We start from the raw sequence: 24,576 nt of genomic DNA on the forward strand, positions 1-24,576 counted from the left end.
ACTGTTTTAGAGATGTTGTTACTAATGGTAGAAACAATGCAGACAGTATTCTAGAATGTAAGACAAGGAATGTTCTAGTAGAAAGCATGAAGTGCTAACTAATGTAATGATACCTTGTTACCAAGGCATAAAAAATGTACCTTAAAAATGAATTGTAGTAATACCCATGTTGCACATCAGTGAAAAGAAAGCTGTGCTCCCAGTGTAGGTTTTATCAGGTACTGAGGTGCTGCCTCCAAGGACCAAGAGTTTGTGGAGGCAGCAGGTGGGACTAGCTGTGGTTAGTTTTTGAGTTCATGAAGCAATGGACCATTTCTTTTTATCTGATTCCTCTTCTTTCTAGTTCCTCGGCTTATGAAGTGCTAAATGTCTGAAAATAATTTGTGTCGAATTATTTGAGCTCATCTGTTAACTAGCAGATACGAAAGCAAAAAGTTGCCACAAGTTTTTTAAAAATTAAGCTCCAGTTTCTCTCTAACTTTGTCTTTTTGTCCTACCCCAGGGTCTTCCTAACGTTCTACCTCACTTCGTTCGTCACTGCAGAGCTGGGATGGGCTCTGGGGCGGGCCTGGGGACCTCAATCTTCTGGTTCTGAGGACTGTTATCTTTGTTCATTTCAGCAGCCCCCAGGCAAGGCTGCACTTTGAACCTTTACAGGAATAGTCCTGTCTCTGATCTCGTTCAACTGTCTTTATCTTAAATTCTAAAATCTCTTCATTCTTCTCATTCCCTCAGTCCTTGTAATTTGGGCTTTTTGCCTAATCTGGGACCCACCCTTGTTAGCAGGTCTGCTGGCAGCACCTCCGGGATCCAGCTGTCTCTTGCTCATACCTGAGTCCCTCCTCTTCTTGGCCTTTTGAAATCCAGCTCTGCTTTTAAGGTTGGGTTGCCACCTTTCCTGCCTTCCTTCTGCGGTTCCTTACTTGTCTGCCCCCACCCTCAGCCCCTGGTCCTTTTGCGGGTTTATCTCATATTGTGATGGATATTCTCTTAGGCCTTTGAAGGTGGGATATCAGCTCCAGGAGGGCAAGTTCTGCGTTTCATTCATCTTTGTGTATTTGTTGCCTGATTTACTTTATTACAGACTTTCTTTGCCCCTCTTTGGGCTCCGAGCAGTCCACTGTTTGCCGTCTTTGTTATTGTTTGGTGGTGGCGTATTCCTACAGAAAGTTACCCACTGACCTCTGGGCCCTTTTTCTTCCTCTGATTCTTCTCCTTAGGCAACTCTCGGTGCCTGAGGGCTGTGTGTAAACAGGCAAGTGAAACCCTACTCAGTTATTCCAGTGAAAGTCATCTCCCCCCATATTGTAATCATTACCACGTTTCCTCCTAAGTAACTCGGACTCATTTACTTTGATCACCCGCGTGGTTGTGGGAGCTGCATCACCCCTTGTCCAGTGACAGGACTGCCTTCCCTCTAACCTGGCCTCACCTTCGAGTTTTATTCTCCTCCAGGGCCCCATCCCCTGCCTGCTCCTCTGCAGTCAGCTGGGCATCTCCCTTCTCCCCTTTGCTTCAGATGCTCAGTGGCTTCACATTGCTCTTACATAAATGAATGAAAGCAGAAATCCCTAACGTGGCACCTTTGTACCATCTGACAGAGGGATGTCCTTCCAGTCTTTTGAAGATACAAGTATGATTTTAATCAACACTTTAATGAGAAATGTTCTAGAAGAGTTCGCCCTTCTAGACTCTGTAGTGTGAACCTGGTGGACCACAGGCTGTGCCCACGTTGCACATATTTGGCTTCTAGAACCTCTGGACTCCAGATAAGGTGGTAGGGCTCCCTGCATTCCTGTCCTCTGGCTGGCAGAGAAGCCCTAGGGGAATAGAGGGGCCGCAAGAGGCAGAACCACAGACTTTCATCAGTGTTTAAGGTGAAGCATGGTTAAAAGTGCAGTGGGAGTCCTTTAATTTGTATATTTATCATATATTGTACTGTGTATTTTCTACCTTTAGTGCTGTATGTAAATTACTTTTTTTTTTTGATTTATCTTTTTCAGTCATTCATTTACGCCTGTAACAGCTAATTTAGCGATGGAAAACTGAGAATATGTGTCCACATTTGTTTCCACTCAGCAAGTGTGGGTCGCATAGCTTGTCATTGTATACTTAATCCCTGTAATGGGCCACATTTCTGTAGGATGACTGCAGTTTAGGAGTGGAGTATCTTTGTAAATAAAAATGTCTTTTAAAAGTTGTAGTAAATGAAAATTTAGACTTTGAATGAAATGTTTTAAGGATTTAACCATGCAGAACGAATGAGCACCCTTCTGGCAAATATCAACAGTGTAATTACACATCATTTCTTTTGTTGATTGTTAGTTTGCTGGGGATTAAAACACAAGTGATCATATTCAGGCGGGTTAGATTAGCGATTTTAATATGAAACCATTGCTTTTAGAATAATCATGGGCCAGACTGGGAAGAAATCTGAGAAGGGACCAGTTTGTTGGCGGAAGCGCGTAAAGTCAGAGTACATGCGGCTGCGGCAGCTCAAGAGATTCAGGCGGGCTGACGAAGTGAAGGTACCGTGTCCTCCGTGACAGCGTGTGTGATCGAGGATGCCCCCCCTCCCCGAGAAGGGTACAGGGTCACGTTTACAGTAAGATAACTGGAGACTTGGAAGCTGAGGTCCTTGGTTTGCTTAATTAAGATAAAAATCGTACCATGCACATTAATGATGATGGAAAGATTTTAATCTAATGATTATTCAGCCTACTTGGAAATCATCGTCTTTTCAGTGTACCTTGTACGGCATGTGTGACCCAGGACCCAGACATACAGGGATGTGTTTCATGGTGTTGTATTTCCAAAGCTGTGATTTTTTAGAAAAAATATAAAAATACACGAAGTTAACAAAGAAAGGATGGAAATAATTTAATATTCCCCTCCCACTTTCAGTAAAATAACAAATGTGATGTATTTTGTATTAATAGAATGTGGGAAACAGTAATTTCATGTAAAATCCATATGCTTTTGAAGGAATGTTCCTGATATTTTTGAGAAGTCAGTAGATTTTAACCTTCATTAGAGATATTACAAATTTTCTAACAATGAACAATTTCTTTTCTCCTCTCCTTCATTTTTTAAAGAGTATGTTTAGTTCCAATCGTCAGAAAATTTTGGAAAGAACAGAAATCTTAAACCAAGAATGGAAACAGCGAAGGATCCAGCCTGTGCACATCCTGACTTCTGTGAGCTCATTGCGCGGGACCAGGGAGGTTGGTGAACTCACGCGCTGTAGTAATTATCAGTGCATTTTGGTTTTTGCTGTTGGAACGTTGGTTGGTTGTTGAGAGGAAGCCATTGACTTCAGGATGTCCCTTCTTTTATTGCTATTTCTCTTTAATGTGCAACTGTTAATGGCTGCCTTAGGTAGCACTGCTGGTATTCCTGTAACAGAGCTCTCGGATTTAGAATATGCTTGCACTGTTTTTAGGTAGATTCCTAGATTTTTAAAAGACTGTTCATTAAAAAAGAACTTTAAGATTAAATACTCTTGAATGTCCTCATCAGATCACCAGTTAGAGCAAGGCTTTCTGACGCACAGTTGTCTTTTTCTCTCCCTCTTCATATGAATTAGCCATGCTGTAAAAAATATTTCTTTCCATCCATACTCATGGACTGAGAAAGCTTTTTATTATACATTTTGTTCAAATTCTAAGGCTCTTGCTATAAGAATTTTTAAATTTGTGGTTGAGAGATCAGAATTTGCGTTTCTAATAGCAATTTTTGAGTGAACGAGACAGATCTTAATTACTCCTTAAAATTACTGTTTTAAAGGGAAAGCATCTATGCTAGATTTTATAATTAAATAACACATTGAAACATAGTGGCAGCAAGATGAAAAGAAAACGGCAGAAATTTATACAGTACAGAACCAATCAGTAGGATTTTGGTTAAAGCATTTCTGTTTAAGTACCTGTTTTATATAGGAAGACATGCTATATGGTGTGGAATGCTATATGAATGGACATGGAAGCAAAAAGAGGGAAGAAAGTGACTTGAGATATAGGTGACACAGTGGAATAGATGGTGGTTCACCCGGATGTCTAAATATGCGAAGCATCTGAACTATAGAATTTGTTCTAAAATAATGTTTTCAATGAGTAGCCATTTTTTAATAATATTGTAATAATCCAGCACTCATTTGCTGTTGTATGAGGCTTGTTTGAGGTTCTGTGACACCCTGGCTTCAAAGACTAGGTCGGTGCTGTCACAGTAGCTCAGTCTGTGCTCGACACGGACCTGGTGGTGATTTCAGCAATGGTATTAGTGGTCTTGATGGTGACGCGTGACTTGGGATGATTCTTAGTTATTTATGGATTTTGTCAGGTGAAAACCCTTTAAAGCTTTGACTCGCAATTGTATAAACATGTATATATCATTAATACCTTCCAGTCACCTGGAAAAGTTCAGCACCTACACAGTAAAGGTAAATGACTTATTAATATATGAAAAGTGAAAGGGATTCTTTTCCGTGCCAGTCAGAACATTCTCAGAAGGGATCAGGATGGAGCTTCTAACTGATTCTTTTGAAAATTTTGTCTTATGACCTTCTGGAAATTTTGAGGTGAAGGCAAAAGAAACCTTGTTTTTTCTTCCCGGAGGAATACATCTCTTACATTTATGGTAAAAGTTAACAGCGGTAGTGGTTTCTGGCACTGTGCTCAGGTACTCTACCTCATGTTATCTTCGTGATGGTTGTATTTATTACCCATCTTTTATTCCCAGGTGAGGAAACTGAGCCTTAGAAGAGTTAAGCAGTTTTTCCTTGCTCTAATGATCTGATGTGGGCCTGGAAGAGTACACTTTGCTCAGACACATTAAGAAACTACTAAAGGACGTTACTTATATACAGCTTGAGTTGCTCATGATATAATTTTTGGTGTTAAATTTAAGAGTACAGTTTATTCAAATGAATATTTACTAATTCAATTTTTCTTTTAATTTTGTCAAGTGTAGATAAAAGACATTGAATGTAAAGATAGCTCACTTTTCACTGAGTTTGTGAGATGTTGTAAGAAGAAAGTAGCATTTTAATAAAATAAGTATTTTCTAAACTTAGTACCCGTGAAGGTTGAGAAAAAACATTTTCACAAGATAGGAGGGGAAAAGGAGGAAGGTGATCGCCAGCCTCAGGAATTCAGTTTCTGTTGCATGGAACTCTGACCTGGTCAAGCTTGTTCATTTTTGAGCCACTCCTGATAGCTGATTCTGCTTCAGATGTTTTGTCTTTTACTCCTCCTACCTCCTACCCCCTTTAAAACCATCATCACCGACTTTGGGAAGCTGAAGGTTTATACAGTTGGTGATAAACTTTTTGGTGTTATAACAAATAATAACATTTTAGGACTGGAAAGGACTTTAATGATCTGTATCTTGTCTCCTTACCTTTCAGATGAGACTATATCCCTGTTTATTTTTCTTCAGTTTGAGCATTTCTAGCTATATATCAGGTTTCTTTTATACGCTTTAAAATCAGAGCCTGAATTAAGTCAGAAGCAAGAGGATAAATAAATTAACCTGTTTTGCAAAGACTTTCTAGGAGTAGGCTTGGCAGAATTTGTAACTGCAGTGTTGACCCAAACACCTCAAGTCTGTGGCTTTCAACATGTGGAAGTGCTGTTATAACATTGTTTTAATGAAGTCCTTATTTTTATTAGCTGATCCTTTATAAATGCTGTCTTCAGTTTAACTCCTTTAGCATGACAACGATTCAATGACAATTTTTGGTTATTCACTCAAGTCATACTTTATTCCCTTCTATACTTGTAGAAGTGGATACTCTCAGCTTTAAAATGATCGATTTTATCTAGGTTATTTTAGTAAAGAATGTCTAAGTTTACTTTCTGATCTAATGAAGTGACAGCTGTAGATGCTGACTTGAGACCAAGGAGCTCTGCAGATAACCTGGAGACCACATCTTTAGTCTATTGTTTCCTTAATGTGTGCTTTTAGAAGCCTTGTGGGTACTTATTTTTTGGTGTTAAAGTTAGAGAACCTAAGCAGTGTTGCCCATTGGACTTTAATACAGAGTATGTGTCTTTTTTTCTTGTTAAAAGTACTTCTGGCTTCTTGTGGACAGTGACCGTAACATGTTTTACATTTAGTTCCTTTGCTCTTCAGTTTTAAGAGCATTCAGCCCTGAAAATGTGTGTAGGCCAAGGGATGTTCCCTTGTTGCTATAGTTAATATGGCCGTTTATCAAAAAATTGTTTCTAGGTGACATTCATTACTTTACCTTATCGATCAGTAAAAACTTTATCTTCTATAAGTCTGCACATTAGTAATCATGTTCCTCAATGTGTCTGTTTTTCCAGTTTTGCTGAATAAACTGGTTTAGGAGATAACTCTTGTAGTCCTTGCTAGTGCATTTCTTGTTGTGTGTTCTCCATTTCTTGCTGAAAACCACAAGGCACTTTTCCCCTTCATTGACTCTTGTCAAGATTTTTATTACCTGTACATATTATGACTGTGAAGGAAATGCTTGCTCAAATGATGTCTGTCTTCTGGGCAAGTGATGTGATTGGTTTAGTAATTCAAAAATATCCTGCCAATATGCATTTTTAGATTCCCAGGAGAATGCAATGTTCTTGTAAAAATTCTGTGTCTTGTTTACTAACAAGAAGAGTGAGAAATGTGGGGCTTCTTGAGAATGTTTAACATATATGCAGTGTCAGAAAGACCTCCCAGTCCTCTCATGAAGAATTAAAAATCTTTTGGACTTTTCAGTGCATACAGGTTTGCTCTTCCTAGTGATACCGGAAATGATTTTAATTTTAAGTTCATCACCTATCATTTGATATTTGCAAATGAATTTTTTTTTTGGAGTGGCTTCTATCAGAATAACACAGAATGTGTAAGTTCTTTCATAGGTTTGCAGTTTTGACTTATTTTTGTTGGAGAAGAAAAACATCTTATTTACATGTAAACACCTGATTGCATTATTTATTGATGTGGTGATACACTTTCCTCAGTTAATTGTAAACAGAAATTTAGATACTATACCCAAAGAAAAAATAATATGCTAGTGTACTCTGTATACTTGAGTGGTCTTCACTTAAATACACTTTTAACTTTCAACAAAGTAACATGCTTACTTTCCTTCTTAAATTTCAAGATTGTAGGACCAACGGGCATGCTCAGCCTTTGAGCAGACGTGGCAGAGTCGGGTCGTTTTTCTCAAGTCTAGGAATAGATGAGTGGCTCTCGCAAGCGTCTCTTTACTCATAGTCTGCACATACCCATCCCTTCTTGGTTCCTCAAGGAACTGGATTCTGAGTTGCCTTCTGCTGCTCTTTGTCTCTCTTAACCATTTATTGGTTGAGTCTCGTGTTAACTCTGCCAGTCCTTTCTGCTCATGTAATTTTTTCAAGTCATGGCAGCCTTTGCTTGCTTTCTGGCTCTCTCTTACCTGAAATAGATGGAACCTTACTTAAATGATCGTAAAGGAGGTTTTCTTTGTCTTTTGAAAGGAGACTAATGTAAGCATTTTATGCTTTTCCAAAAAGGTCACTTGAAGAAAGATCACTTACGTCATTTGAGTTTATGTATCATTAGCATACATTAAAGATACATCATACACTTACGCTGTTTGAGATCACATTTTAAATTTAAGATTATATGCCTTAAGTTTAAAAAGTGAACTTTTCAGAAATGTCAAATATTTATTTTGTTAATTAGAAACTGTTTAATTTGCTGTTTTTCTTCTAAAAATTTGCTGTATATATAGTTTGTATTTTAAAAATTACTGTTAAATTGACTATTACAAAGATCAAGTCTCTTCCCAAAATGCAAGACTGAATTTTGGCAGCTGTTTTAAAAACAGAATGAACAAAAACCTAAAGAGATGCTGGTGTGGTCTCTGCAGTGTTAGAGGCTGTTCATTCCTCTCAAGAAATAAGAGCGAGCTTCTGTAGCAGTTTAGCTTGGTAATGTGGATTGACTTACACCCACTGCTTACGATTCTGTTTTATCTTCTTTTACTAGATTTCATAAAAGAATATTATTTGAGTACTGTTTTGGAAGGTTGGGCCGATTAGTGAGCTACCTTGGCAACTGATGAGGCAGTTTTATACCAGCTAATTGTGACTATCTGTTGGGTTAATCAAACTCTTGTTTTTAATCTTTTTCTTCAAATAAAGCTGATTGCAAAATGCTAATTACAAAAATTCAAATAACAAAGAAATATATAAAACAGGCAAAAGTCCCTGTAGTCCAAACCCTGTAACTTATTCTTTCAGATTTCTTTTTCTATATACAATAACATGTTAATAAGTGATACTGTACATTTTATTTTGAAACATTACTCCCATATAAAACATGCCTGCTATTCGGCATCACTTTACAGCCTCTGTCCAGGTCTTCAGTCTCTCCAACAATGCACAGTGCTTGGTCCTGTGGATATATCACAATTAGTGGCCCTGTTCATAATTGATGAACACTTAGGCTTTTATTTTTCCCTTTTGCAATTAGCATCTCAGTGAATATCCTTCATACACATCTTTGCCTCTTGAGTAATTCTGTAGGAAAAGTTCCTAGAAACAGGATTCATAAGTCAAGAGGATATGCAGATTTAAAATTTTAACAGAGATTACAAAATTGCCCCCAAAGGTTTTACATTTACACTCTCACCAACTGTTCATGGAAGTGTTTATCAATATTGCCAAGATAAAATATTAATCTTATTAATCTTTGTCAGTATGATAGATAAAATATTAAAGTTTGCTTACCTTTCTTTAATCAGTAAGTTAAGTACCTATTGTTTGTTTATATTTCTTTCGTGAGTTGGCTCTTACGGTCTTCAGTCTTTTGAAATTGGGTTGGACTTTTTCTTATGATTTTGAAGGACTTTTTGTATATTATAAATAGTAGTTTTTAATCATCTGTTCTGCAGACCCCCCATTTTAATGGATGTTATTTGTGCTATATTTTGGTTATACAGAAGTTTTATGTAGTCAAATTAGAATTTCTTTCGATTTCTGGGTTTCTTAGACTTACAAAGCCTTCCTCCACTTCAAGATTATCAACTGTCTTTTTTTTAGTTCTGTTTTAATTTTTACATTTTAATATCATTTAACCTTTTCTTTGGTGTGAAGAGTGAGTGAGGGATTTTGTTTTTAATTTTTCTCTGTTTAGCTTTGTCGTCATTTCATTGCTATTCACTGAGTGACCATCCGTGAGCTGTTAAGGAGCAGTTATAAATGTGTTTCACAAAGATCAGGAAAATTGGCCTCCCTGCTGGTGGTCACCCGAGCAGGTTTAGCGCCTGAGCCAGGACTTGGAGCTCCTCCTCAGAGGCCGCGTCCGTGGCAGTCTTGCTGGTGCCTGTGCTGCTGGGTGGCATTAAGCCTCACGTCTACTTGTGGAAACAGGGCTTCCTAGCTTGTGCTGCCCCAGCTGATAGAAACCCTGACTTTCTGCTTTGTTCTGCTTCTTAGTTTTTGTTTTCTTTTTCTTTTTTTTTTTTTTTTCTAATGATGGAAATGGTCTTATTTACCCCTCACAGCACTGTTATTGAATTAGGTACTTGAGTTTGCATGTCAAGGACAAATGTGGCTATGGTGACCTGCTTCATGGGCTTTGTGGAGTGTTTTTGTGGTTTTACCAACTTACGTCCTGTAACTGTTCTTCTGTTTCTGATCTCCAGTCTTTTAGGCAGGTGGCAGGTTATGAGGAGGTGATTTACCCGAAAGGCACCACCTCAGACCCAGACTGCACTGGGTCTTAGCGGTTACTGTACTAACCAGGTTTATCTGTTTATGGTCTCTTTATTCAGGATCAGGCTTCTGAAGCCAAGCTGCAGGGAAGAGCTGTAAGGGTTTAAATGTCCTGAAATTGTTTTCCAAATGTTGCCCGTTTTACTTTAAATCTGGACTTGCCCCCCCTCCCCGCAGAAGTGTAAGACTGATGCTTATATGGGAGGAGATCTTCCTGTGGTGCTTCAGGGAGCTCAGAGCAGGGGCCTCATGTTGCTGGGTGGAGGTTCTTCCCCAGACCGGCGGCTCTGCAGCATAAATACTCAGCAGCGAGAATTGAAGTAACTTAACAGTCTGGTATGAGCCACTCTTCTGTTCCTTAGCTCCAGCACCCTTGATGAGCTGCTTTTATTAAATACGCCTGTGTCAAGATGGGGTCGGGAGTTTTCCTCTGACCCTCTCCTGCTGGAGCACACGCTCACCACCCTTCTCTGCTCCTCCTTATAAACGTGGTTATAAACTCACTTCTGCTATGAGCTTTTCTTGATCTAAACTTTATATTTATCTCATTCCAGTTTTTTCTTTAGTACTTCCTTCACATAGAAGCAGTCTGAAATTAAGTTATATACACTGTCATTTTCACCAGCAGGGCTAGCTAATTTAAAACTTGGTGTGTCATCTTTTCTCTACTCAGATCTTAAAGAATGTGGGCAGTTTCAGGAATCATCTCAGCTTTTCCCCAGAGTAGGTGGCAGCTGATGCTTCCTCCCTCCACCTGGGATGTGAGACAGTTCCTTATTGTTTTTACTTAGAAAAGCAAAAGGATATTAGACAATATCAACAGTTCATTGTGTCTCTGGCTTGAATTAAATGGACCAACCAGGGTAAAGAATATTTTTAATTTGGCTAACTGTATTTTTCCCTCCACTATACGGAAGTCGGACTTAACCCTTCTAATGTTTAAGATTGTTTAGAGACCAGATGGCTATAGCTATTGCCCTTTGGGGTGTCCCTCTGTAAGATGGGGAGTCATACCTACCTCACAGGGTAGTGGTGAATTTTAAAGAAATTAACTTTGGTAAAAGTCTCTAGCACAGTGCTTGGCACATAGTAGGGTGTGTTAATTTCTTTCCCTTCCCTGCAGGCCATTCACCTGCTCTTCCCTCTACGATTTTCCATAACACAGTTTTTACTTGGAACCAGCCTTCTGCCAAGAGTCTCAGTTTGGTTGTGTACTCCTACAACTACTATTTTTGGCTTGACTTCCCTCTCCAGCTCCCAGTGGTCCAGCCACACAGTCGCCTATTGTACCAGCTGGTTGATGTAAGTCTATCCATCCTCAGAGGAACCTGGTTACTTACCAGTAAGCTGTGTTTCTCTGAAAATGTAGCATCCTTGATAACTAATATAGTTGTTTTCTTTCTTCACCATTGATGATGGATTATCTACAACAATTTCCTTATGTCATCCTCAAGTTGGAGCTAGAATTAGAGAATTTAATTTGTCGATATAGGTCTCCTAGTGAGTTCCTGAGTCCAGGACATGTGACTCTCATCAGGTAAAATGCTGTGGAGACCCATGAGGTCAGACTCCTATTCACTACTCTGAGTGATCTGAGACTTAATAACATAAACTGTCAAGGATGATACATTTTCAAAGAAAAAAAGTTACTGGTAAGTAACTGGGATTTTTGAGTAATTTTCCTGTAAGTCAATAAATAAGAATTCCCAAACTTGTTTTACCAACAAATGCTTTTGCATTTGAATATTATTTCATAAATGAAAGGAATATGGTTATTAGTTACGGTTAATAGGTAAAGAGTGGGGTAGGTTTCTAGAGAGATTCTTCATAGATAATGAAGTGGGTGTAGGCCTTCAATTTTCTAAATAGGTGTTCTCCGAGCTTTAAAGGGAAATTGAAATCTCCACTAGGGAAAGTGAGCAAAATCAGTCTGTTCATTCCAGAAACATTTTTTGAGTGCCTACTCTTTTTTGAGACACTGTGCTGAGTATTGTCACGAGACAGAGGTAAAACCGCGCTCTGCCTCCGCTGCTCTGCCCTCAGAGAGCTTGTCTCCGGCCCCGGTGACACCTGTATGGCTTGATTAAGACACCGGGCCCAGGTGTGTGGCAGGTGCAGCGTGGAGGCAGGACTTAGCGCCGCAACCTTTGCTGTCTTATTTTCTGTGCTTCTGTGAGTTCTTTCTGTTCATGGAAAAATCAGTTGACCTCATTCAGTAGACTCCGTATTTTCTACATCATTAGAGCCAACAAGTGAACCGAAGTTAGCATCCTCCTGTCTGGTGGTTGAACAGGGTATTCAGCTGTCCTACCTTAAGTGTGGCCTTGGATTTAAATGTTAAAGCAGGTGAATAAGTCAGTTGGAGAGGCAGCTTGTTCCCCTTACCCCCCAGGCTTTGTGGGGGCAGTCTTCAGAATTAAAGTCACAGAATTAATTTACCTCTACCAGGTGTAAAACAAAAATCAAAAACTCTAGTTCAGTTGTTTTGCAAGAAATGAAGTTATTTTGTGCTAAAATCACTGGCCAGTGTGTAATACTTTATTCCATAATTATAACCACTCTTTGCCCCAGAGTTACCTGGTTAAGTAACTTAGGAAAAAGGAATGAAGACGTGGTAGTAGTAGACGAGAAGAGGGCATGGAGGAGGAGATGCTCCTGTAACCTTGTCATGTGTCCCTGCGCAGTGCCCACTGCGCCAGCAGAGCATCTCCAGGCTGAGAGCTAGAGCGCAGGGATGAGGCTGGGGCATCGGAGTCAGACTTAGGCTTCCATCCTGGCTTGGTAATTTACTACCTTTCTGACTAGGAAAGTTACTTTACTTCTCTGAACCTCAGTCTCCTCCTCATTTGTGAAATTGTGATGCTAAAGGCCAAGATGAGGAGTGGTTAAGATGATGTATACAAAGCACTTAGCACAGTGCCTGCAACACAGTACGTGCTCAATAAATGTTAACTGCTGTTATTATTGGACGGATGGATGAGAGTTGTATCAGAGGCCAAAGAGTGAAACAGGAAAAGATCGCGGGTTTTGGAGTTTTAGTAAACTGTTCACACCTTCTTATTTACTTGAGCTACGAGCTTTCTAGTATTATCTTTATCTTTGCCCTTTTGGAAGGCAAATTAATGGGTTAATCACTGTCACAGTTCTTCCTAACTACTCTCTTTAAACCTTCGCTTCCACGAGGAAGGAACTATTTTTGTGCTGCAGTGACTGTGACTATTGCAAGATTATCCCCCTGGCCTGATGGGCTGAGGGCCAGGTGTGGCCTGGATGCCAAAGACTTCCACTCTGATTTCACCAAATCTAGTCCTGCTATTTTTAAGTCCTGTTAAATAAAAATTAAACATTTAATAATTGTGTGTGTTGTATAGATAAGATTTTTTTTGGTTTCATTTTACTACTTCAGTTCTACTTCTTTTTCCTCTATTTTCATTGATTATATGCCCAGGGTATTTTTGAGAAGGCTCTGGAGACCTGATAATTGGGTAGTGGTACTGTTTAAGAAAAGACGGATTCCTAGACAGGATGCAAAGTGCTGTGGTATTTGGGCACAGATTTTTACCGTATTTCATTGAATCGAAGATGCAACCTTTTTAACATTTTAACACCTGAAACTGGCGTGCATCTTAGAATCACTATGATAAGAAACTATTGTCTTGTAGTTAAATTGGCAACATTAGTTTCTTAGTGATAGAGGAGATAATGGTCTGCTTTGAAATAGATGTCATCGTAGGTTGGATGAAATACGGTATTTCAGAGGAATAGCTGCACTTAACCGGTATAGATACGTATAGAAATGTGGTATCGGGACAGTATGTGTAGTGGGTGAGAGCAGAGGCTCCAGAGTCAGACTTGCTGGGTTTAAATTCTAGCCCTAACTAATGTATGGCTTTGGGCCAGTTACTTATCTTTTCTCTATCTTAGTTTTCTCACCTGTAAAATGGCGCTAAGAATAGTCCCCATCTTACAGGGTTGTAATAAGGACTAAATATAAGATATGTAATGTGTTTAAAATAGTGCCTAGCAAGTAGAAAGTGCTTAGTAACATTAGCTATCGTTACTATTACTAGTTTAGAGATTACACTCTTGCAGAGATGATTTGAATCCATTTTGTTGTGATAGAAGCTCAGACATATTACCTTTAGTACTTTGTATATTATCTGATAACAGCAGCAAACTACACTTGGGTTTTTAAAAAGGGAAGGTGCAGATAAGAAAGGTTAACCTAACAAGTTTGTATATTTCTATTAAGTAAGATTTAAGTGGTATATCGGTGTAGATATTATTATTCCACATGGTTGAGATATAAAAGAAATGAAGCATTGAGCTAAGAAATTTATAAAGAAAGCCAGAGAAACACACTATTTGATTATTATTAATGCTGGTAAGTATGGGAAGGGTTGGAGGGTTTTGAAAAATTTGCAAAATATGAAGCTTTTTTTCACACTAAGTAAAAGAGAGGAGAGAATCCTTTTTGGTTTTTATGAACTTATTGTCTTAGGTAAAGAAGTTTCCTTTTCAAGTGATGTAAGCAGGCAGCATCCCTTAATAATGTGATGACTGCAGCTGCGGATTGTCCTTTTATTCTTACAGGTCAATTTTATTTTTTCTCTTCTAGTGTTCGGTGACCAGTGACTTGGATTTTCCAACACAAGTCATTCCGTTAAAGACTCTGAATGCAGTTGCTTCAGTACCCATAATGTATTCTTGGTCTCCTCTACAGCAGAATTTCATGGTATGTAAATAATGTGTCCTGCTTATTTGATAATCACTTCTTTTAAATAAAACATAGATGATTTTCTTATCAAGGTAAGTCAAGATAGTATCTAAATGAAAACAACTATCAAAATGGGAGCATTTGGAGTAATTTTTTAAACCGATTTAATATGTGTATTTTTAAGCATTTTGAGGGTTACCCTTTTCTTAGACCTTTCTAGTTAAAATATTCTCTAAAGGAAAAATATTAAGCAAAACCCATACCTGGGGTTAAAAATTAATTTAAAAGATGAAGGTTATGAGATGTCAGTCTGTATCCTGTAATCTCAGTCTGACTTTGAGGTCTTGTTAATTGAGAACTTATTATTTAAAAAAATTTTAGGCAGCGTGTTATTAAATGATAATGTACACTATGAAATATTCTCAGGGCTTATGAAACACAAGGTTAAGCATATTTCCACAGATAACACTGGCACAATAGCTCTCGTAATGAAATGCTGGTATTTAATTCTTTACAGAAGTAGGATGAAGGCAGATGGAACAAAAGAGCAATTTGAGTATGCATTCTTGACTTGTTAAGTTAGAAATATGTATTTTTACTACTTATTTGATATATAAAATAATAAAGCTATTAAAATATTGATGGAAGCCCTTGGTAAGCCTAAGGAGAATTGTTTACTAGACTTTAAAAATAAACACGTTTCTCACGTCTTCAGTAACTTTTCAGTATTTTTTAGTTGAGGCTTAAAGGCAAATTTCAGATACTCTTCTGCAACTGTGTATGTGTTTAAGAGTATATTCAAAAACAGTAAGTTTGTGTGGACTTTGGTGATTATGATGTGTCAACGTACATTCATCCTTAGTTTAAAGATAAAAAGTACCACTCCAGTGAACAAAAATAACGACAATGCATATGTGTGGAGAAGGGGGTATATGGAAAATTTCTGTACCCTCCTGTCAATTTTGTTGTAAACCTAAAATTGCTCCAAAAAGAAGTCTTAAAAAAACAAAAAAACTCAGGGTAGACATTTTTGGCAAAACTTTGATTTCAGTTATTTACATATATGTGTGTGTTTGTTGGATTGTATTGTAAAATGTATTTTTTAGGTAAAAAAAGTTTGCAACCTGCTGTAGTTAAGTTACCCTGGCAAATAAAAGCAAAAATTAACCTCAAGCAAAAAAAAAAACCCTAAAAAACCCCAGTAAGTTGGAGAATCATGTTGAAAAAGCTTACAGGAGGGTTCATATTTTCAGACTGAAATTCTGAAAGAATATAGTGTTTGATGTTGTCAGTAAATAGTATTTATGAATCATCTGTGGATTTTGCTGCTGCTGAAAGCCAGATTAGGCAGGCTGTTCTGACTGGGATGTGTTTTGAGGAGCAAAGGTTATATGGATACATTTGGGAAGACAAAATAGCCAGTTGTCATTTAATTTTGGCTTGTGTTCAAAATAATTCACTCTCCTAGATTAAATGGGATTAGTGCAAGTGCGATGTGATGGAACTATTCTTGTATATAAGCTTGAATCTGAATAGAGCAATCCCTTAATATCTAAGTCTTCATTTTATTCCCTATATGCACTTTCTCCCAGTTACCCTTTTCCTGGTTTGTCTAAGGCACTGTTACCTTTATGAACTCTGCAGCTGTCCTGAATGTGCTACGTAGGGGTTATTTGGAAAATTTCCCTTTATTGCTTTTTCCTGCCTGCTCCTACCTCACAGTTCCCTGTGTGTGTCTTGGCTTTCCCATGTATCTTCCTTCCCAGCGATCCTGGGCCAGCCTCGGGCACCTGGCACTTGACGTAGTGGCTTCGTCCTCCTGTCAGTCTTAGCCAGTCCATTCTGTTTATCAGAATTATTCTAAAATTCTATTTTTAACCAATACTCTGTTCAGAGGCCTCTCAAGACTTAGACCTATCCTTGTTTTAAATTAGTCTCCTTATTTAGATACAGACTTCGGAAACTTCGCATCTTTATCTGTAATTGCTGTCTTTTTTTATTCTTTATCGAAAATTCTCTTCCTCCATGAATGTCAGCTTCCTGTCCCTGTCTTCTGTAGCACTCTGTTCTCTCTGAACTTTGGATTGGCTCTTTCCTGCTAAGCTAGCACCTTCTTCCTCCTGTTTTCAAAACCTTCATGTAAACTCACCTGTCATCTTTATTAGCACTTCCGACTTTCATATGCGTCTCGTTCATCTCAGTATTGAAATATTTTATTCTGGAATGTTTCTATTTTATGCCTAAGAGTAAATCCTTTTGGCACAAACTTTAATGGACCATCGATACTCTGTTTTACATTCCTAGAATTTTATTCTATTGAATATCCCTTAATTACGTTGTCAAGTGAAGTTTGGAAATCCATATTTATAGTTTTTTTTCTTTTTTGGTATGGTTTTTTATAGTTTATTTTGAAAAACCATATTTCGTCGATCCTAAGACACTTTCAAACATCTAAAATACAAATGTGTCTTAAAATTGATGGAATCATATTGTGATTTGCAGCATTTTTTTCCTTAGATATACAATAATGGTAAGTTTTAACGATTGATGAGATTAAGTTAGATAATACAGTATTTTCTCTTAAATTTTTTTCCTATAAACAGTTCTCTCAGATGAACTGCTTATTGATGAGAGGGGTCTTTTTGTATTTTTTAATTGAAGTGTAGTCAGTTTACGATGTTGTGTTGAGAGGGGTCTTTTATTTGTAGCTTTGAGAGTTTGCTGTCTATTATTTTAAATTTGGAGAACTGGATACAGACATCTACTTACGAAAAAATATTTTTGTGTTTTAGTTAATTACATTTACTTAAAGAATATTTTGATACTTAGGATAAGCCTGCTTTTTAAATACATATATTTTTACTTTTAGGTGGAAGATGAAACTGTATTACATAACATTCCTTATATGGGGGATGAAGTTTTAGACCAGGATGGGACTTTCATTGAAGAACTAATAAAAAATTACGATGGAAAAGTACATGGGGATAGAGGTGAGCCATGCATTTATTCTCCTGGAAAGGGGGCCAGAGAATTGATATTTTAATTTTTTTTTTTTTAAAAAACGGGTATGAAAAAATTGCTGGACTGGCCTGGACTCACAAGCCTAAAATTTTCAATGTTTTCCCTATTTTTAAATTGAAGGATCATGTTTGCCACTTGAAAATAATGCATAGATAGTTATAACAAATTATAATGTCAGTAATACGTAAACTAAATAGAATTGTTGGAGTGTATGTCAATTTTAAGATTCTTTAGCAGTAAAATTAGTGAGGATTAGGGCTCTGCTTGTGTGACATGGGCTCCAAAAATACCTTCCCCACCAGGCACTTGCAGCACCTGAAATTCTGTCATCAGAATCGCAACTCCGGTGTTTTGTCCAGGAGACCCTGTTAAATTGCCTGGCAGGATGGCAATGTGTGTCTTTTCCTGTTGTGGGTGGATAGCGAGGTCTGTCAGATACACTGTTTGGAAGGAGGCTAAGCCCATAGTTAGTTTGTGAAGAATTAGGTTGTTGTAGCACTGGACACTTGTGAAAATGGCAGGTGTCAAAGATAAATTCTGCTTCGAACTTTGCCTCAGGCCAGTCCTGAAAATGATCTTTCCTCCCACAATGTAATAATAATGCTATAGTGCTGATTGATAGACCCCAGCTGTTTCTCATAAATTAGAAAAGGCAACATAAACTTTTGTGTATTTCTGATATTTGACTTGGCGAATTTCAGAATGTGGATTTATCAATGACGAGATTTTTGTGGAGCTGGTGAACGCACTTGGTCAGTACAGTGATGAGGACGAGGACGATGATGGAGATGACCCTGACGACAGAGAAGACACACAGAAAGGTCTGGAGGAGAACCGGGAAGGTGCGTTGTCATTCTGTCTGCAGGTTCGTGGGTGACCATTACAGCATTTTCCAGAAACAGTAGAGTGCGGATAAATCTTTTGTTAAATATCACATAAGTGGTAGTGTAGTCAAAATTAGAATATTATTTGTAACATTTCATCCTGCACTTGAGCATCTTTATTTCCCTTGACTAGCAAAAGAACGTATGATTTTTGGGTTTCCCTGGGCAATCATCATAATCATTATTGGTACATAACAGAATGGTCATTGACAGTGTACAGGGAGTCTGCTCATCCGCTTATATGCATGTATATATATTTAATCCTCATAATGTTCCACAAGGTGGATTTTATCATTGGATCCACTGTATAGTTAGCTGATGGGTTTAGTGAGGTGTGAAGTAAGTTATCACAGTGTTGGGAAGAAACAGCCCAGAAAATGCTGTGATGGGAACAAGCTCTGACCCCAGAGCATGTGTTTTAACCTGCACACTTGTTATGGTTTACCAGAAAAATAGAATTCCAAGTTAGAGCCCACAGTTGGTGGAGATTTGACAAAGCCTGTTGTTAAGACAGTATAAAAGAATTTGGGGAAAAATTGCAGTTTCAGAGAAGTGTACAATTTTTAGAACAAGTACCTTGGTGATCATCTATCTAGTTTAGCTCCTCCATTTTACAGATGAGGAAACAGCCCCAGGTGGATCGGTGACCAGCCAAGGTCACAGAATCAGTTAGTGGCAGAGCTGGGATTAGAACCTTGGTTTTCTGCCTCCCAGTGCACTTAGTTAAAACTTTGTATATTTGACTTTGAATTTTTGTCCGACCTACCAGCATTCCAGATACTTGTAAAATATGTTAGAAGTAAGTAAAACACTAGAGTTGATACTTTCTTGGAAAATCTGCTTTGTTAGATTGTTAGATATGGAGAAAAGATTTACTTTCATTCTTTTTTTTTTTTTCCCCTTTTCTATTTCTCTGTTTAGATAAAGAAAGCCGCCCACCTCGGAAGTTTCCTTCTGATAAAATTTTTGAAGCTATTTCCTCAATGTTTCCAGATAAGGGCACAGCAGAAGAGCTAAAGGAAAAGTAAGATTTGTTCTTTGGAGGTGGTCTTGCCTCGTGTGGAGTAACTCACCGTTTGGTTTATTAGAGCCAGAGCAATGCAGCCTGGGAGCCGAGCCCAGCGTCCTGTGTTGACGAGTCTGTGAGGCTCCGAGCTGATGCACATGTGTCTGGAGTGCCCGAAATAAACACGCGTGCGTGCGCACACACACAACTGACAGGAGTTCGTGTGGGAGGCCATTTGTCTGCACACTTGTAGAATTTTTAGTGCAGTTCATGCTTCACTTTAAATAGTCACATTTTTCATGACAGATGTAAATCACGCCAGTGAATTTGTTCCTTGATATACCAGGCATAGTATTTAATTGGCTCTTCATCTAAATATTGTTGTAGGCTAGACCTTTTTTTGTGTTTTAGGCAAGATAAACATGAAACAGAGTACCCAGAAACCTTGCAGAAGCTGTTTTCAATGAGTTCTGGTTTCGCCTTGAGCGCAGGTACAAAGAGCTCACCGAGCAGCAGCTGCCGGGTGCCCTCCCTCCCGAGTGCACCCCAAACATAGACGGGCCGAACGCCAAGTCTGTCCAGAGGGAGCAGAGCCTGCACTCGTTCCACACGCTCTTCTGCAGGCGCTGTTTTAAGTACGACTGCTTCCTACATCGTAAGTGCCGTTATTGTACGTTCTCACTTTCTTCCTTTGTTGTGGAATTAATGTCTTAAAGCACTTGGGTGTTGTCATTTGTTACCACTAGAACTTGTCATTTAATCTTGCAGTTACAATTGAACAATATGTTAGGATCAGAGGATTGTTACTTAATTTGTTGCTTGAGGGTTGCTCTGAAGTCTTGCACAGGTTAAGTTTGGACTTCTGTCTCCCACTCACTCAGAATACAGGTCAGTGATTTTTCCATACATGCTAACCAAGTGGTTGTTTTATAATAAAACTTACTGTGAACCAGCTCATAGCCCAGAGCAACAGTGCCAATATTGACAGACAACTTTTGTTGACCAAGAAATTGGCTAAAAAGGTGTTTATATATATTATCTATTTAGTGTTAAATCTGTTCTGTTTTTTTCTTCGGGTTCTCTGAATAAGCTACTTTTAAAAACACCTGCATTTGAATACAGGTAAAGCATAAAATGTTTTTAATGAAATTTAAGTGTGGCACACATGATATTACTTATTTTTCTGACATTGCTGGGGAATGAGGTTTCAGTTGATGATTTGGTACTTTTAATAATTCGTAGAAGTCAGCCATTTGTTACCCCAGCCATTGTCAGGTTATCAGATATCTTACTGGTTTGGCCTCATTGTCTTCACACAGCCCTTGAAGTAGTTGTCTTGAATTGCACTTAATTTCCCTTTATACATGACCGTTTTAAAAATAATGTTCACTTCTTATTTAAGAATGTTTGAATTGCATTCTGATACCACTGTAGCAAAAAAAATTGGTGGGAGCTCTTCTTCGAGTCAATGAAATCGTCCCTCCACTTTGTCGTGTATAGATATAGCATCTGATGGACCTTTTTGTCATATTGATGAACCAAGAAAGACAGGAGGATATTACTTTTAAACATTATGCAAGAGTTGTTTTCTTGTGCTATTCCAATTTGAGTAATTTTGGTGAAGCTTGAACCTGCTCGTCGTCTTGCCACTCAGGCTGGGGAGAGGAGGGGGTGTGTCCCTCAGGAAGGCTGGCGTCCATGGGGCCGGCGGGCCGGCTGCTCCCTGCAGTGGGGCCCGCTATTCCTCTCGTCTCACGAGAGCCGGGCTCTTCGTAGTGTAGCCTTAACGGATTCATTGCTTTACACTGACTTTGACAAAATATTATACAGTATATATTTTCCTTAGATAAAATAAGTTATTTGAGGTATTGTTAAACATACCTGTTAAATTCAGCATTTTGTGCTTTTTGTTCTTTGTCTATATAATGGGAATAATATAAGCTGTCGTGGGATTAAATTTATTACTTACCACGTGTAAAATACTTAAAGTAGCACTTGGCTTATGTTTAGCTGTTGTATTTTAAATAAACCATCATTCACAGGACTTCGATTTCAAAAGAGCACTGGAAGGTGTCCAGGGAAGTCTCCCCTCCTTCTGGCCCGCCCGCGTCCTCACTTCCCTGTGCTTAAACTGCTTGTGTTGCTCGTTCTCCTGTACCTTCTATGGTCTCTTCTGGAAACACAGCTGTAGTCTTTCCCAGCCACCCTGTTCAAATGCTGCCACGCTCTTCAGCTTTCTCCCCTTTTGGACTTCACACTGTAGACTTCGTTCCTGTCTGGACGCTGCATGGTCCCCTGCCGAAGAGGGCCCTATAACTTAACTGAGTCGCTCGTTCAGAGGGTTAGCATTGGGTTGTTTTGAGCCTTGGGCTGTGACAGCACTGCAGTGACTAACCGTGCGTGGGGCTGTCCGTCCTTCCTCACAAGTGTGAGTTAACCTGGTCCACTCGGTGCAGATGTTGCCAGATGACCTGCCATGTAGGGGCCTGTCGACTTAAAGAACTACCAGCAAACTAAGAGTCCCTGTTTCCCAGAGCCCTGCCAGGAGAGTATGTTTTTCAAAACAAAAACAAAAACAAAAACAAAAACAAAAACAAAAAACTAAAGTATAATCAGGTTACAATGTTGTGTCAGTTTCTGGTGTATAGCATAATATTTCAGTCATACATACACATACAGATATTGTTGATTTTATTTATCAAATCAGTAAATGGTTTTTAGCATAGTTTAATTTGCATTTTATCTTCTTATGTTTAAGAGACTTTCATTTTTTTCCTGAACTATATTTATCCGTCTGGTTTTCTGGACTTTTTGATGTCTTGAACCTCTTTTATATAGTCAGGAAATTAGTTTTCTTGAGATGAGTTGCAACTTTTTCCCCCCAGTTTGTTGTTTGGTAAAAATCCCATATGCAAGGTTAAAAAAACCTTTAAAGTTTGTTTAATTTACCAGTTGGCTTTCCCTACTCTTAGATTTTTAGAGAGTTTCTTGCTTTTTTTCCTAGAACGTTTTATAGACTTCATTAAAAAAAACAAAAACAGAAAAAAAAATCTAGCCCTTTGATCAGTTTGGAATTTATTCTGTTAAAATTTTGGATCCAACTCCTCCTCCCTCCCTCCTTGGCTGCCCTGAGCTGCTGCCTCTGTTCCTTTCACCATGTGTGCTGGGTGTTTCTGGTCTTTGGGTTCTGTTCCTTGAGTCTATCTGTCCAGGAGGAAATTAACATCTATTTTTTAAAAAATTTTTTTATTTAACTAAAGGGTAAAAAAATTTTTTTATTGAAGTACAGTCAGTTACAATGTGTCAGTTTCAGGTGTACAGTACAATGTCCCAGTCATGCATATACATACATATGTTCATTTTCATAAAACATATTACAAGATATTGAATATAGTTCCCTGTGCTATACAGAAGAAACTTGGTGGGGTTTTTTTGACGTTTAAAAATAAGGGTTATGTCTGACTATATGATGTCTCCTTTTATCCTTTAATAACCTCAAGATTTTCTTCCTCTAGTTGGTGTATATTCTTGGTCAGATTTCTAGGCACTAAATGTGCTGAGCTTTTGTCCTTCCATATTTCATACCTTGCTACCTTACTGAGTTGTTCTTGTTTATAATACTTTCTCAGTAGATTCTTTTGCGTTTTCCAGCTGTAATTAAACTACCTATGGTTATGGATGGTTTCGCCTTCTTTCCAATCTTTGTAACTTTAACTTCTCTCTCCTGTCTGACTGCGTCTTCATGGCCGTGCTAAATGACAGCAGTGCTAGGATATACATTTCCTGTCGCTCCTGGGTCAGTTTTAGGAGTTTATCCATTTCATTCAGGTTTTGAAATTTATTTCTATAACGTTGATCTGTGTGTTCTAATGATTCTTTTAATTTATTTCTGTGATTATTCTTCTGTGTTTCATTCTCCCCCTTTTTCTTGATGAGATTAAGACTTGGTTTATAAATTTAAAAAATCTGTTTTGTGTTCCCTCAGAATCAGCTACTGTATTAGTTTTTTGTTTTTTTTTTTTTTTACTGTTTTTCTGTTTGTGTTATTTTTATTTTTTGAATATATATATTTAGTACAATGAGTTGTCTCTGGAGCACAGTTTCAGCTTCTCTTTTAGGTTATGACATTTGGTATTGTTGCTTTGTTTTTAAAGGAATTTTAGGGAATATTTTGTATTTCCTCTTTCACTCATTGTTCAAGGGAGACTTTAAAATTTCTGGGTGAAAGAGGCCTTTTTAGATTTCAACTGTTTTTATTATTTCTGTGCTGGTAACCTTACTGATACTGGGCCTTACTTGTTATTTAGTTGTTAGGGGTGTCTGCCTTTTATAAGGAAGGTGTTTTGTTGATAGGGGATTGGCAGTTCATTGGGCCAGAAGCTCAGTATCTGATCATGAATCTTTTCTATTAGAGGGCCTTAAATCTCAAGTACAGGCCTAGGGAATATTTAGAATTGTATGTTATAATTTATAAGTCTTACTTTTGTTTGAAAACTTAGATAAAAATGTTCACCTAGATTTTATAGGTTGCTTTTGAAGTTAAAAAAAATTTAAAAAAGCCCCCAGTATCCCTGTTCTTATCCTATTGTAAAAATTTAAAGTATCTTGCTTTAATTTTCCATCTAATAATTTTCCTGATCAGGGAATCTTATGTAGTTTTTTCCCCTGTATTATTTTAGTTTAAAATGTATTTTAATGACTTAGTTCATGTACTTTAAGTGCCTATCTGAAAAGATTATATTCAGTATTCTGGAAATTTAAAATAGTCAAGACATTTCTAGGAGAGAGAATTCTTTATATACCAAGTTTTCCTAAAGAATTCAAGTTTGAAATTCTGCTGAGGAAAATCTAGTTCCTAGAACAGTTCTTTTTCTTTAGCTGAATGCAGTGTGCAATTAAGAATGGTACTTTTAATTTTTTTTTAAAGTACCTTTGGTTACTAGTATGTTAATTTTTCCTTTATGGCCTGAATTTGTTCTTAACTTGGAGGCTGTGTAACTGTGGCTTGTGATGAGGATACTGTCACCTCATCCTGACTTGAGAGACATCTTCTGTCTCCAGACCAGCAGAGGATGCTGTCCTCATTTGTGTACGTGTATGTGCACAGACACAGATGTGTCTTCTGCACTGAATTGGGATAGAACTATCAATCTGTAAGTGTAGTATGTACTAGAGGGGACATCCGAACTAAAAACTTTAACCAAAAACATGTTGGTCGGTATG

General features: G+C 38.0%; 1 protein-coding gene across 11 annotated transcripts in view; it reads left to right on the forward strand.

Annotated features, from left to right (window-relative positions):
- EZH2 (enhancer of zeste 2 polycomb repressive complex 2 subunit) overlaps positions 1-24,576 on the forward strand; it is a 55,125-nt gene that overhangs the window by 18,659 nt on the left and 11,890 nt on the right. For 2 of the 11 annotated variants that reach the window (XM_032483261.1, XM_032483271.1), the window contains exons 2-9: positions 2,405-2,528; positions 3,096-3,246; positions 10,849-11,027; positions 14,344-14,460; positions 17,312-17,432; positions 18,165-18,305; positions 19,269-19,371; positions 19,845-20,008. In XM_032483261.1, the coding sequence (XP_032339152.1) occupies positions 2,412-2,528; positions 3,096-3,246; positions 10,849-11,027; positions 14,344-14,460; positions 17,312-17,432; positions 18,165-18,305; positions 19,269-19,371; positions 19,845-20,008 (1,093 nt within the window). In that variant the 5' untranslated portion in view covers positions 2,405-2,411. Of the gene's footprint in view, positions 1-2,404; positions 2,529-3,095; positions 3,247-10,393; positions 10,449-10,848; positions 11,028-14,343; positions 14,461-17,311; positions 17,433-18,164; positions 18,306-19,268; positions 19,372-19,844; positions 20,009-24,576 lie in introns of those variants that run through there. The other 9 variants (XM_032483264.1, XM_032483266.1, XM_032483263.1 and 6 more) reach the window with 8 other exon arrangements.

The sequence above is a fragment of the Camelus ferus genome, chromosome 7 (assembly GCF_009834535.1).
Source record: "Camelus ferus isolate YT-003-E chromosome 7, BCGSAC_Cfer_1.0, whole genome shotgun sequence".
Lineage (NCBI taxonomy): Eukaryota > Metazoa > Chordata > Mammalia > Artiodactyla > Camelidae > Camelus > Camelus ferus.